Source organism: Pipistrellus kuhlii, unplaced genomic scaffold (genome assembly GCF_014108245.1).
Source record: "Pipistrellus kuhlii isolate mPipKuh1 unplaced genomic scaffold, mPipKuh1.p scaffold_m20_p_9, whole genome shotgun sequence".
Taxonomy (NCBI): domain Eukaryota; kingdom Metazoa; phylum Chordata; class Mammalia; order Chiroptera; family Vespertilionidae; genus Pipistrellus; species Pipistrellus kuhlii.
Genome location: NW_023425595.1, coordinates 9277861 through 9293102, shown reverse-complemented (window position 1 = coordinate 9293102; position 15242 = coordinate 9277861). Strand labels below are relative to the sequence as shown.

General features: G+C 42.6%; 1 protein-coding gene across 14 annotated transcripts in view; it reads left to right on the top strand.

The window, feature by feature from the left end:
- The window catches only part of AMBRA1 (autophagy and beclin 1 regulator 1), a 161360-nt gene that overhangs the window by 121362 nt on the left and 24756 nt on the right, over positions 1–15242 (top strand). For all 14 annotated transcript variants that reach the window (XR_006740924.1, XM_045578093.1, XM_045578095.1 and 11 more), the window contains 2 exons: positions 6064–6252; positions 7089–7243. Coding sequence is in view for 13 of the 14 variants with exons in the window: in XM_045578093.1 (XP_045434049.1) it covers positions 6064–6252; positions 7089–7243 (344 nt within the window). In the remaining variant the exon portion in view is untranslated. The remainder of the gene's footprint in view (positions 1–6063; positions 6253–7088; positions 7244–15242) is intronic.

Below are 15242 nucleotides of genomic sequence, written 5' to 3'. Positions count from 1 at the left end.
AGAAAGAGGGGGAGAGAAACACTGATGTGAAGGAGACACATTGATCGTTTGCCTCTTGCACTCGCCCTGGCCAGTGGCCGGGAATTGTACCTGCAACCAAGGTACATGCCCTTTACTGGGATTCAAACAGGAGGCCCTTCAGTGTGGTGGCCAGTATTGCAACCACTGAGCAAAACTGGCCCGGGTAAATCTGTCCTTTCTTGTTTCTAAAATCTATGGGTTTTGGTATTAGTGTTATGCTTGTGTTAAAATGTGGAGGTTTTTCTTCATTTGAAACAATTATAATACTATTGGAATTACTTATACTTTTAATACAAAGACCTGATGGTTGTTTTGCTTCTGTTTTTCATAAGCATAGGGAGAATTAGTTCTCTGATAATTTTCCTTGTCAACTGTACTATGGTGGTTAAGCAAATGAGCTCTTGGGTTACACTGTCCAGGTTCAAATCCCTGCTCAGCCACCTTCTAGCATTGTGACTTTGGTTACTTAATCTCTCCACACCTTGATTTCTTTGTCTACAAAATGAGGATAATAATGCAAATCTCATAGGATTGTTATGAGAATTAAATTAGTTAATACATGTCAAACACTCTAAGGTCAGTAAAGTTAGCTCTTTTTATCATATCTTTTTCTTGGGAATTGTGCCATGATTCTTTGAGAGTATGGCCTTAATTCTGAAGTCACACCTGTACTCTGAGGAACATGCTTTTCATCTCTGAAGCGTGATGTTTATGTAAATAAGATAGTTGCTTCTTTAACTTGTTGCCTCATTTGTAATGGGCTTCTGATCCTTCTTAAGCATGTTGTTTCTACCCAGTTGGAGATCATTTTCCTTGAGAGAAAAACAAAATATTCAGAAGAACAAAGGTATTGGATATGCTAATATCTCACCAGGCCTTTTTGGATGCCTTTAACATTTTTTGTACAAGCATCAGGGCATTGCAACTACAGCTTTCTATCGTTCTCCTTCTGTGTTCCTTTTTTATCTTGTGATCATGGGTCTTGTAATACCCGAGCTGATCAGGGAGCATTTTGTGTAACTAGGTTGATTCGTTTAGTTTAGCTCACCTTTCTCCCTCATTTAAATCATGTGTGGTGTTAAAATTCTGCTTTTTATAAGAGCCCTATTTTCCTTAGAGTTTTGACCTTAGGCAAAACCTGCATTCTAGAAGTTTGGGACACATAATGTCTGATGGGGTAGCCACGTTCCTTTTCATGGTATTACCCCCTAGAATGCTTATCACTCTCACCTGATTAATGATTTCCCATCATTAGCTTATAACTGCTTGTGTTTTGTGGTTGGTCTGAATAAAGTCTAGTTACGGTTTTGATCATTTCTCAAGTTAGGCTAGAGATTCTGGCCACCTGTTTCAGTTGGAATACTATCTGTAAAGAGATTAGAAGTTTGTGACTAAGACCTCAAATGCATAATTTTGAAACTGTTTTCATGGGTGGAAAATAATGACTCATTAGATTTACTGTGAATTACACTGTTTTTTGTTGTTATTTTTTTAAATCTTCACCTAAGGATATATTTTTATTGATTTTTAGAGAGAGGGGAAAGGAAAGAAAGAAACATAAATCTTTTGCCTCCTATATGCGCCCTAATCGGGCATTGAACCCACAACCTAGGTATATGCCCTAACTGGAAATCTAATCCACAGACTTTTGGTATACCGGTCGATGCTCCCAACAACGGAGCCACTTGGCCAGGTGAATTACACTTTTTAAGAGAAACTCTTACTGGGTAAATAGCATTGGTCATTAGGGTACCTTGAGTGGTATGGGGCAGATCATAGCACCAGGCCAGCACCGGGGCTTGGGGCGCAGCCTGAGGTCCCCCAGGACAGGGTGGGGGCATACCCTGAGGTCCCCCAGGACAGGGTGGGGGCACACCTTGAGGTCCACTGGCTTGGCTCCAGGGTGGAGGGCATGGCCTGAGATCCCCCTCATACCCCCACCGGGTGGTGGGTGCAACCTGAGGTCCCCAGTTAAGCCCCACTGGGAAGGGAGGGTTGTGCAGCCTCAGGTGTCCTGACCTGCCTGGCTTCACGCAGTTTCAGGTCCCTGCTGATTGCTTGTTATGGGAACCCTGCTTCCACTGTGGGCGCAGCCATCTTGTGTTACAAGAACCTCAGCCTCCATTGTGAGTGCAGCCACCTTGTGATGGCATGATGGCTAATTTGCATATTACCTCTTTATTATATAGGATAGATAGGAGGGGCTCAGAGTTAGCCCCTTCAGAGGAAATTTTCCTGCTGGTTTAAACCTTTTGGAAAGTATTTAATGTATTTGCAAAAGCACTGCAACTGCTAATCACTCCCATGGCCAGTCATCTGGCCAACCAGCAACAGGCTACAAATTGATCTTTGTAAAAGGTGTTTGTTTATAACTATGGAGTTGATAGGAAAGTAGAGCCATTTGCTCCTCCACCATCAGCACTTCTAACCCCTCCCATTCCTTGCTAGGGCATTTTCATTTGGAAATCATTTATAATTAGGAGAAGATTACATTGCAGTCTGGAACATGGTGGCTTCCTGCTGTCTTCTGCATTGGTTTTTTTTCTCCCCCTGGAGCTGCCCTCCTGAAGCTCTGAAGCAGTTTTGATTTGAAAAAGCCTTTCTTTCTAGCCTTTATTTTTGTTCTCTGCTCCACAGCTGATTGCTCCATCATTGTTCCTCACGTGTTTTTCTTTAAGTGCGGGCAGGTTGCTGGTGCTACAGCTCAGGGATCAAGGAATGTAGGTAAAGTATGGCCCCAAACCAGCATCAAGGACACCTGGAAAATTGTTAGAAATGCAAATTCTCAGTCCTTACCCTGATACTGTTTTAAATATATTTTATTGATCTTTTACAGAGAGGAAGGGAGAGGGACAGAGAGTTAGAAACATTGATGAGAGAGACATCGGTCAGCTGCCTTCTGCACCCCCCCTCCCCCCCGGGGATGTGCCCACAACCAATGTACATGCCCTTGACTGGAATCGAACCTGGGACCTTTCAGTCCGCAGACCGACACTCTATCCACCGAGCCAAACCGGTTTTGGCACCCTGATACGTTTTAAATAAGCCTTCCAGATGATTCTGAGGCAGGTTGGCGCTTGAGACCCACTGTGTGGTAAGACAAGTCTGCGAGCAGAACAAATATTTACAATGGTGTGTGGCTGCCAGTGTCTTGGGCTGCATTTCACTTCACCTTTTTCTCTACCTGTTTACGTTATTATTGAGTCTAAAAAGGATGAGGTATCCTTGTCATTAGTGCATTTCTTTCTATGGCACAAGAAAACTAGCAACAGATTTGAGAACTCTCTCCTTATATGAATTAACTCATCAAAATGTCAGCCTCCTGAGAAGCTGCACCAGTAAACTGCAGCATTGACCACTCACCATGTCACTGAGCATTTCCATTCCCGTATGGGAAATTAATAGACAACAAGCAGCAAATGTAAGTTGCTAATTGGAGCTTTGAAATAAAAATGAAGTTGTAAACACACCACCCAGTGCTCTCTGAAATGAAGCTACCAAATCACTGTGTGTCTTCCACATCCCTTCATTAGGGTAGAAGTGAAAGCGTGCACAGTTTCTGAAACATAGCATGCTGTTGGAGAAGCTGTTTTAGTTTTCAGCATTCTCTTCTCATTTTTAATTTGTAAATCTGTCTGTGAGCTCCTGCTGTTAGGAGCAGCAGTTGAGAAATTGGATGGAGTTGCGTGGAGGGGACCGCATTTCCAAGGTGGCCATTGATGTGGAATCATCATAATATAGTACAAACACAAACAAAGTGGCTCGGATTTGAGGCTCACAAACTGCTCTTTGTCTATATGCCATTTTTCATGGACCTAAAGCAAGCTTTCCAGAAGAAGGAAAACCTTACTTTGTACTTTCCTCCCCACTCCTGGCCCCTTGTAGAAATTAATATGGGAGTAAACAATTAATTCTCCTTCTATGTTGGTAGTGCGTTTTGAGGGTCATCATAGGCTCTGTCTGTTTGACTGAATTGTCAGTTAACACACAAATAGAAAAGGCCTACTTTCATAAAATACCCACCATGCATTTTTATGTGGATAAAATAGTAACTGCAAAGCTGTCTGTTTTGTCCACAGCATCCCATCTCTTTCCCTATTTATTTTCACGTCCTACTTAATATTTATGATTTCTTTACTTTGCTTCTCGTCCTGCTTTTTATGGTTATAATGTAAATTGTCAGTTTTTTATCTTTCTAAAAGTTGTGCCTACATCAAAGTTAGAAAACCGAAATGGATACACTTCTGAAGTTTCCCACTGTCCCTTTGGTTCTGTATCCCCAAATGGAATTGTGTGTCAATCCAGAAAAATAGGAGGAGGAGACTGTCATCTTTTTGGCAACAGGCTTGGGACCCTGAATAAGGAGCAGACGGCCTCGGTGCTAACTAGATAAATCTAGCCATGCAAGCTAGAGCAGATGGTGGGTTGGAAGATGAGCAGTACAGAGCCCTAATGGTGGCAGTGAGTATTTGAATGTCATTATTTTATTAGTTAGCAAACAGAACCATCCTTGTGGTCCCTCCTCAGTTTTATGCGTGATGGCGCTGTTGGTGTCAGCCCCAGAGAATTGGCACAATAGCCTAATCAATGTGTTCAGATGTCTTTTTTTATCTACTCTGTCATCTCTTACTTCATTAGTAACACAGGAATATGGGGATGAATATAGAGTTTTAGTTTTATCTAGGTCCCTGATTTCATAAGCTTCAAGGCCCCTGAAAAGTTTTTCTGTTTTGTTTTCCTTAAGGTAATTTTGTGGTGAAACTTGCCCTTGACCTCCCAAGTCATGTCTTTTGGCTTAAGATCACTTGGAATCTGGTGAGGGCAGCTGAGCTTGGCTTTCTTTCTTTTTTCCCTTTAACCATAATGCTCGGACAGCAGACGTCTAAGTAATCTTTGGATAAGAAGAGTAAAGTCTCTCTGCACGTGCATATAAAATAGACTTAAATGAGACAAAGCCCAAAGCAGCTAGGTCCCTTTGGATGTGTTGTGCTGTTTTGTTTGTGCCATTATATGGGCACTCTGGTTCCAGGCACACCTCAAGGGTAAGCCACTTCTTCCTGGTGGGGAATTGGAGAAAGATTCAAATAAAAACCAAAACAAAACTACAGGCATAGTTTGCTCGTGCAGAGCAGATTCTCCACCTGCAGACATTCCTCCAACACATACCCTCTTACACACACACACACACACACACACACACACACACACTCACATTAAAGCCTGCTGCCTGGTGGACCCACATGTAATTCTCAGTAACTGCCAAGTGCAGACTGGGGATGCCCATGGATATTTGTTTTTCTTTACCCTCATTTGTGGAATTAGGTAATAGTATCAGCCGGGGCCTCTTCAGAAGATTGGTATCTATAAATATTCCACTTCTCTTAAGTGATAAAGACACAAACTTGTGGAATGACTTCCTTCTTCAGAGTCACAAAGCTTGTGTGAATAGGAGCCGCACCCCTAAAAGGAAGTTTACCTGTATCACCTTTTTCCTGGAGTCAGTGGGTTTGCATTTCATTCATCCTGGTTTTGACCTTTTGGACTATAACAGCTGCTGAGTGGCTCTCCAGGAACAACTTATAATAACTTTTTCCTTATCTGATCTCTCAAATGATGTTTTCTAATGTGAGCTAAGACTCAGGAGGTAATTGTGGTTGTGTTAACTATTGAAGTTTCATATTAAAGTGGTAGAGGAGACATCTCTTTCCTGTCTCTAGTATTACTTGTACATTTGAGTTTGATTAAGCAGCCTTTAGCATTTCTAGAGAGGGTTCAGACCCCTTGGACCAGAAATATCTTTTAAATATATTTTTATCGATTTAGAGAGAGAAGAAGGGCGGGGGAGAGAGAAACATCTGTGTGAGAAAGAAACATGGGTGGGCTGCCTCCTGCATATCCCTTACTGGGGATCAAGGCCACAATCCAGGCATGTGCCCTGACCAGCGACCTCAAACAATGGAGCCACACTGGCCAGGGCTTGGCCCAGAATTTTCATCCCATCAACTACAAACATTTTTACCCTCTTTTCTTTCTTTGATGCAGCCTCCGTGAATGTGCTGGTACAGAACTGCAAGATCTACAATGATGCCAGCTGTGACATTTCTGCAGATGGTCAACTCCTGGCAGCTTTCATCCCTAGCAGCCAAAGGGGCTTTCCCGATGAAGGCATCCTGGCAGTGTACTCCTTGGCCCCCCACAACTTGGGTGAAATGCTCTACACCAAGCGATTTGGTAAGGGATAGGAAGCCCAAACTAGTGACAGAGGGATGCTGGTACCTTGGCATGAGCATTCCTAGGGGAGGCATGGTTTAGGTGGGAGTAATGGTCTTCACTGGGGCACAGACCAGAGGAAGATTGCTTTGCAGGAGTCCTGCCTGCTAGCATTGCAAAGAATCTCAGAATAAAAGGCCTCCCTACCACAATAGCATCAGTGATATGCTTCTATTGTGATGGCCAGGAGTAAGGGAGGAACTTTGGTCATGGCTTGGGAAGTGGGCATACTCATAAACTGTAAGGCAGTTTGGCATTGTATTAAAAGCTCCCAAAATGTATTTTCTCTTTGATCTAGTAATTTCACTTCTAAGGAAATAATAAGAAAACTGTACAAAGCTTTATATACAATGATATTCACAGTACTATTATTTATCATAGAAAAAAATATGAAATTGGGAAGAGTTGCTTAAATAAGTGATGTGCATTGATAGGACAGAATACCATTCGGCCTTTAAAATGTTCTTACAGAATATTTAATTATGGAAAATGTTCATAATGTGTGAAGTGAAAAAAATAGATTTCTAAGTTGTATTTAAAGTATGATATCAATTTTTTTTAAATGTGAATCTGTTATGGGTTCCATACAATGGTTAACATTTATTAAGTACTTCCTATATGTCAGACACTATAATCAGTACTTTACATTTTACTCCTCACCACAGTCCTATCTGTTAACCCCATAATGACCAAATAAAGATGGAGGCTGGAGAGAAAGAGAAAAGATTAAGAGGAAAAATTACTTCCTTGTAATAAAAGAATTCTGGGAAATGGTTCTCTCTTCTCTTGGCCCTCAGGTCCCAATGCCATTTCTGTGAGCCTGTCCCCAATGGGCCGGTACGTAATGGTGGGCTTGGCCTCACGAAGGATCCTGCTGCACCCCTCCACAGAGCACATGGTGGCCCAGGTCTTCAGGCTGCAACAGGCCCATGGTGGCGAGACCTCCATGCGGGTGAGTGTCATTGCTTGTGCCTCTGCTGTATGGCAGCTCTCCTAGGCTTGGCAGGGGAATGAAGGACAATGGGCGATCTCTGAGCCAGGACCAGAGATATGCTCCTAAAGGCATAAGGAAAGGCTACAGTTGGCATGTGCTGACCAACAGGCCTTACCTTTGGAAGCTGTGGAATATTAAAGGACAGGAGCTTTCTCACACCCTAGCTCATGAGCTGCGTTCCCAAGAGGCCGGAAAGCATTTTTGGATAAAGACCAAACTGAATACTTCCTTGTCTCCTCCACATGAGACTTTTAATGGAGATATATAAAGTGATATATTTAGCCTACATAAAACTTTTTTCCTTTTTTTTTTCTTTTTTAGAAATCAATCTATAAAAATACACCTATAAAGTGTTCTTTGCGGTGGATTGTAATCATGATGAAGACTTTGGGCAGCTGCTGTGCTCTTAACTGCCCTGCCATTTCAGTAGCAGAGGAAGGTCCTATTTAGGATCCTTCCTTGTCAGAGGTGGATCCCTTCTAAGCCTCTGGACTCGACTAGACTAGTTTCTGACTGAGTTTCCACATCCTATGGTGGCTCATTTGACCAGGGTTCTGTCAAGGGGAGTTTAGCATTGGAACAGTTCTCTAAGTAGATGGCATTTAAATTGTCTCAAGTTAAGAACCTGTGAATTCCCTTAGCACTTTGTATTGTGCCATTTATAGTTTTGTGCACTTGTTTGTGTATTGTTTTGTGTGGTGTGTATGTTTAATCCACCCAGTTAGGTTTAGCATAAGCTCCTTAGGGGCATATCCCCCAGGCCCCTCATTTAATGTTACTCTTACAAATGCCTGAAATTGGAAGCATTTGTTTTAAAGAAAAAACTAGAGATTAGACCCATTTTATGGTGCAGTGGCCTCCATTCTGGTCTTCATCTTCTCTCTTCTCCCTCCTTGTTTCTATAGGGATCTATTCAGTGCTGTTGAGCCTCTTTCCAAGCACCTGAATTTAATAAGGCTCTTTCTTGCTAGTGTGCCTTTACCTGGAATGCTCTCTTCTCCCTCAAATCCAACTGCCCACAAGCTCTTCCCCTTCTGTGGAACCTTCCTAAACAGAACTGATCACTCCATGTGCCACCACCATACTCATGGTAACACTCATCGTACGACACTGCAATTATTTGTTTCCATGTTACTCTCCTCTCGGGCTGTGAACTCCTTTGAGAACAGACAACTTGTCTGTTTTATCTTTACGTAGTCTGCATACCTAATAGGGAACCTGACATTTAGGAGAAACAATGAATGAAAGAGAGTCTTAAGAAAAGTGTCCTCTCTACTCTTGGCATCATAATGACAGGAGAGTTCTGATTCTTGGATTCCATAAAAACAGAAATATTTGACATTGAGTGATCAGGAGAGGACTTCATCAAGTTTATTTTCTTATCTAGATATTTGAGGATGGAGTTGAATTTTAGTTTACATGTTCTTTATTTTGCTTATTTTAAACATATTTGGATGGTCAGAGTACCTGGTGTCTGCTTTTTACCACCTATCGATAGAATCCTGGTCCCAACAGCTGTTCTTCTAACCCTGCCTAATTAGGGAATAATTGTTTATAATCATCAAGAGACAGGATCTGATTTCGTCAACACTAATGGACATCTCCAGTCTCTTCCGGAAACCAGGGCTCCTGCCCAACTCCTGGCTAAGGGCAAACAGCTACAGAGCGGGAGCCAAGATGTTGTCACATATGGAGCTGGCAGCTCAGGGAGTGCAGTTGGAGAAGTCTGCTGAGGAGATGCGGCAATTCACTGCTGTCCTGCTAAGGGGCTCAAGGCAACTAGCCAGCTGCTGTGTGCCTCGTGACAAGAGCTATTTTTCAGGCCTCCCAGCGAGGCTTTCTTGATTCTCAATAGGCACCATCTGCTGCTTAGGAGAGGGAGCTGAAGTAACTAGAAAGCTCCCATTTGGGATGTGTTCCTCTCACCCAAAAGACAGAATCCAGGCTTCCCAACAAGGTTTTAGTCGCCTGTTCACCAGTCTGACTGTGAAAGTCCCTGTTACAGTCAGGTTTCTGGTTTTCCAGGTCTTGGTTGCCCCTTAATGTCCAAAAGCACCAAAGCACTCGGGAAATGTCCCTGAATTCATTCACTGGTGGAAGGGAAGACGCCAGCTTTTTTGGATAGCTGTGCTGTATTACCATTTAAGGCAAGAAGTGAAGTTTTGTGTGAGGACAGGGAGCAAGGGTTTAATGGGACAGTAGAGCATCTCCCTCTTTGCACAGATAAGTATAGGTAGGTGTCTCCCTCTGTAATGTCAAGCTCTGTCCTTGAAGGAATGCTTTTGTGGGTAATGGGCTTGTCCTAGAGCTTCTCTACCCAGAATTCTCCTTCTCTTTGCCGTTGCCTCTTGGAATTCACTGCGGTAATATGTTCAGAGAGGTGAGCTTATTGGGCCACAGACATCCCAAGAGAAGGTCCTCCAGAGCACTGACTTACTGTAATTCCCACTAAGTGACATCTCTCCCCAAGAGATGATCTGTTTCACAGTCCCATATGAAACCTCTTCTGAAAATGAATTGCTAATCACTATTAGTCTTGGCACTTTTATTCTAAGCAGTTCTTCAGACCCCTGGGTCAGTGCTTGTAAACTCTGCTACTTGGACAACCTGCATTAGAATACATGGGTCCTTGCATAGGCACCACTTCAGACTTAGAATCAGTAAGAATAGGGCGGGAGAGACCCAGGAATTTGTCTTTGAAAAACAAGCTTTCCAGATGATCCTGGTATGCACTTGAGATTGAGAACTGCTGTTCTTAATGACTGCTGTCTTCATTTTAGGTTTCTGCCCTCAACCTCTTCAAGGCAGAGACAGTCTCAGGTTTACTTCTTTCGGTCTTTTTTTCCCTTTCAGTCTTGTGTGTGGTGCTTTGATACCACCTTTGGCTAATTTTGTTGCAGGCACAGTTGCACGGATGTCCCAATTCCTGCCAAACTCGTAGCTTTCTGGGTGTCCGTGCTTCACCTCCCATCCTTCTCAGCTGTTGTTACTTTCCAGAGTTTGCCCTTGAATATCCCTGTGCTGGATTCTTTTCTTCCCTTGTTGAGTCATTTTCATTTTCATCCTGTTTCTAGGCTCTCGTGTCCTTTTGCTATTTCCCTTCTCTGCTTACTGAAGTTAGTCTCTCCAGTTTTAGTATGATTGGAAAGTCAGGAAGAATAAGACTAGGCACATACGTTGTCTTCCCCCATTCCTCTGTCCATTTGAGGCTCCTACGGATCAGATAGGCTACTCTCTGTGATTCAGGGTCTTTCCGTCTGACTCACTAACACTTGAGCCAAGGAGGGCTTTTTGTTCATTTCTGTTTTGTTTTTTAGTTAGGAATTTAGGAATTGCTGAGCTAAAGTTTTGTGTTCCCTCTCCACTTTCATTTTCTAATTGGAACAAGGCACAATATAGTAACAGAAAACTGCAATTAATTTTCTGAAATACTGGCAACTTGCACATTATAATAACTTTGGTTGTAACCAAGTGAAAGCATAATAACAAAAATTAGTGACAAAACCAGAAATAGCCATATACTAAACTGTTCTTCCAGTTTCTATTAGTAATAAGTGCTATTTTACCCTGGAATGGAGGCAGAGTCAGCACCTATGGGTGGGGTGGGGAAATGCTGAGTCCTTTTGAGCTAGAAAACAAGAATAGCACTAGCTGGTTTGGCTCAGTAGATAGAGCATTCGCCTGCAGACAAAAGGGTCCCACTTTCAATTCCCATCAAGGACATATAACTCAGTTACAGACTCCTCCCTGAGGGCCCTAGTTGGGGAGCGTGCAGGAGGCAATCCATGTGTTTCTTTCACATCAATATTCCTCTCTGTGTTTCCCTCTCTCTTTCATTCTTTCTAAAATCAATGGGAAAAAAAATATCCTTGGGTGAGGATTAAAAAACAAAACAAGAAAACAACAACACAAGAATAAGGATTACCGGTAGTACTTTCAGCACAGGAATTAACAGGTGGTATGTACTCATTATCCCAGGTGCATAGAGCATTCCTCTCCCAGGTGGGGGCTGTAGGCATATATAAGTGGTTTAACACGAACCGCAAAGGACCCTGGTTACATAATCCCTGTAGCTCCAAAAGGCACTGGTTGCTTGGATCTCACCAGTGCAGATTTGCTTTTCCTCTCTGCTCATCTTATTGACAGAGTGATAAACAGGACACTTTCTTTGACTTGAGTGGGAGTAGAAGCTCTAGGACAAAGTAGTTTAGCTCTAATTTCTCCTTGAAACAGCTTTGTGCTCTCGAAGACAGCCTCAAATACTGAGAGGTCAATTTGGTTTAAAGCTTTTTCTTTGTGGCTATGCGGTAAAATTGTATTCAAGTGTTGAGCGACTTACCTAGATATATCATTAGTTTAGAGTGGATGTTAGAAAGCCTTTCCCTCATCCCCTTTTTCTTCCTTCCTCTCCCCCTATTTAAGAAAAAAAGAAAAAGAAAAAAAGCCAAAACCAGCTGAAACTAGTTTGGCTCAGTGGCTAGAGCGTCGGCCTGTGGACTGAAGGGTCCCAGGTTCGATTCCGGTCAGGGGCATGTGCATTGGTTGCGGGCACGTCCCCAGTGGGGGGTGTACAGAGGGCGGCTGATCGATGATTCTCTTTCATCGATGTTTCTAACTCTCTATCCCTCTCCCTTCCTCTCTGTGAAAAATCAATAAGATATATTTAAAAAAACAAAACAAAACAAACCGAAACCAGTTTGGCTTAGTGGATAGAGCATCAGCCTGCGGACTGAAAGGCCCCAGGTTCGATTCCAGTCAAGGGCATGTACCTTGGTTTCGGACACATCCCCAGTGGGGGGTGTGTAAGAGGCAGCTGATGGATGATTCTCTCTCGTCGATATTTCTAACTATCTCTCTCTCCTTCTCTGTGGAAAATCAATATATTAAAAAAGAAAAGAAAAAGAAAGTTTTATTGATTTTTAGAAAGGGGAAAGGAGAGAGGGAGAGAGACAGAAACATTGATCGGCTTCCTTCTACACGCCCTCCCACCCCTCCTTTACAACCCCTGCTGAGAACGGAGCCCGAAACCTGGGCTGTGCCCTGGCCAGGAATGGAACCAGTGACCTCTTGGTGCTGAGTCGACACTCAACCACTGAGCAAAACCAGCCAGACTCTCCCCTATTTTTTTCTCCTCTCTTCCTGTTCACTCCCTTTCCCCCCACTTCTTGACCCTAAGAGTTCTTGGACTGTTTCGTATGCCATGTCTCCGGAGAGTTTTAGCTCTAGAGATCTGCATCCATCTCTTCTCAACAGACCCTAGACAGCAGGGAGAAAAAGCAGCTTTGTTTCCATTTTTTATAAAACTACAACTTACTTGCTTCTAGCTGGGCTGTAGTTCTGAGTGTGTGTTCCTTTGGGGCCACATCAGCATCACCTGGGAGCTTAACAGAAACGCAGTCTCTGCCCACCTGAGACCTGTTGAATCGGGGTGGGGCCCAGCTATTCTTGTTTTACCAATTGCTCCAAATGACTGCAGAGAACAAAATGCATGGGTATTCTAGTTAGACCTTGCCTGTCGATTTAGCTTTGCCCTTTTCCTTTTTGTGCTCTTACCCTGTCTCTGGAACCTCATCTAGTTTACTTCTATGGCTTCTATTAACCAGATCTTTCCGATATTTCCAGGAGGTTGAGAGATTTATGAGTACCTCCTACCCATAAGAATTCCCGGCATTTAGGATCAGGCTAGCTCGCATTTTAATGTGATGATGGTTCTTTAAGGACTAATGCTGTGAGACGTCTTTCCAATTCTGATTAAAATTCTTATCTGCCCACACTTGACTTTATTCAGGTTCTTCAAGCTCATGCCTGTTTGCTGTGTGTTACAGAATACAGAGGTGCTTTGGCCAAAAAGTGAGAAGAAGCAATATCTTTATCTTTCTCCCAGGCTCTTTCCCATCTGAAGGAGTATTTCTTGAGTTCTTTTTTCCAATGTTCAACTCACTGTTATCTTTGGATGGGAGATGTCACTATGATACCTACTAAAGGGCATCTTAGTGTCACCACAAGAAGTAAACCTGAGATTGTTCTCGGCTAACTAAGAAGCATTAATTGGCTTTCTTTCTTTTATATCATATCATATCTTCACGGAGCCTAGTGATGATTGTTCATTAAATGTTCATTAAAATGAACCACAAAAAAAGGCGTGATATCCAAAATGCTCAGATTAGTCAGAACTGGATTGTAGCTTAGAATCTGGGTCCAGATGGGTGTTCAGTGCTGTCAGCAGTGACCAGCATTTATATGACTAACACGTTTCAGCTCTTTTAGCCTGTCCTAGCTCCATTCTTTAGTATGGTTCCCTCTTTGCCCTGAATTTAGCCTGTGATATAATCCAATCTTTTATACTTCCTGAAATTGTAAAAATTTGATTTTCAAAAGAACCCTAGAACTCTAATTCAATCCAGAGTATTCTCCAGAAATCTAAGAGAACCAAGCCTCGTAATCTTGACTGGCCTCAGAGTGGCAAAAAAACAAATGAAGATAAATTTTATTTTTGTATCCTAGAAGGGTACTATTTCTTCAAGGGGAGATTAGGATAAAAGAGACAGCTTTGTTGTCACAAGTGATTTACTCCTTCCTAAGGTTTTGTCCTCATTAATTTTCTTAAAGCTGCCTGTCAGTTTATTAAAAGCTGTTTCCGCTGCAATTATCTTAAAGTTGACTTCTGAAATGTGGTACAAAGCATCTATCCTCAAAAAGTTTCCTTCTTTAGCACATTGTGGGGAAGGGGGGAGTATGGGATACGTCAGGGATGTCTCTGATGCATTTTGTCAGAGAAGGAAGGGGGCAAAATGAACATTTTAAAATAACATTAGGGCTGCAACCAAAGTCATTAATTTAGTCAGATTTTTCCATGACAGATTCCTCCAACTCCAACAATGTCTTTCCTCTGCAGGCGTCCTCAAACTTTTTAAAGTGGGGGCCAGATCACGGTCCCTCAGAGAGCTGGAGGGCCGGACTATATGAACTACTAATTCCTACTGTAACACCTCGGCTGCGCTCACTGCCCAAAAAACCTGGCGGGCCGGATCAGACCCCTGCTCTACAGTCTCTTAGTAGAGTTTAGTCTGTACTACATTTTATTCTTTTCACTCAACAGAGTTTTAGCGAACCCTGCCACACGCCAGGTATTTTGCCAGGTCTGGGAATGCAGTGAACAGAAGAAACCTGCTCCTGCCCCTGCTCCTGCTCCTCGGGCACATACGTGTTAGGGGACTGGCTTCCTCATTGGTTTCACTGCTATGTTCCCAGCCTGCACTGTGCACCGAACACAGGAAGCACTCTCATTTGTCCCAGGGACGCCTGTTACTTTGAAACCTGTGTGCCATGTATTTCTTGTGCATACATGAGCATACATCTCTACTCACTACCACCATCAGTGCACCTAGTATGTGACTCAGAAAACAGTGACTGAACAAAAGTATTGAGATGAGAAATCCTTATGAAAATAGGATGTGTTTTTCTCATTTCCGCAATTCTGCCCAATATCAGTGAGCTTCTCGGGTTCTAGTCTAGGTGAAATGCAGTGATAGGTTCTCAGTAGATTGGTTCAAGAAAGGCAAAACGTTTTTTATTTTTTCAAGAATTGGTAGGAGAATCTACCTGAAAGTATTTTAATGTATATCTTGCCCTGTAATTGTTCCAAAATACATTGAATGTTGAAATATATTGAAAGACTCTTATTTAAGGTAATTATATAGAACGGCTACTCATTTGGCCTTTACCTTTGAGATTTGAAAGCCAGAGAAATTCAAGAACTTGTCCTGTGCTCGGAGATGTGGGAACAGGAAGAAGTAATTATTTTCATTCTTAGGAGTTCCGGGAGCAGCGAGGGTCTCAGTATTTCATTTAGCACAGAAGTTAAGTTCCTCGGCTGAGGTAATCTCTGTGGTTTGATTCTGATGCCCAAGGGTGGCTTTTGGCCATCAAGCCAATTGAAAAAGGAAATTCTTGTCCT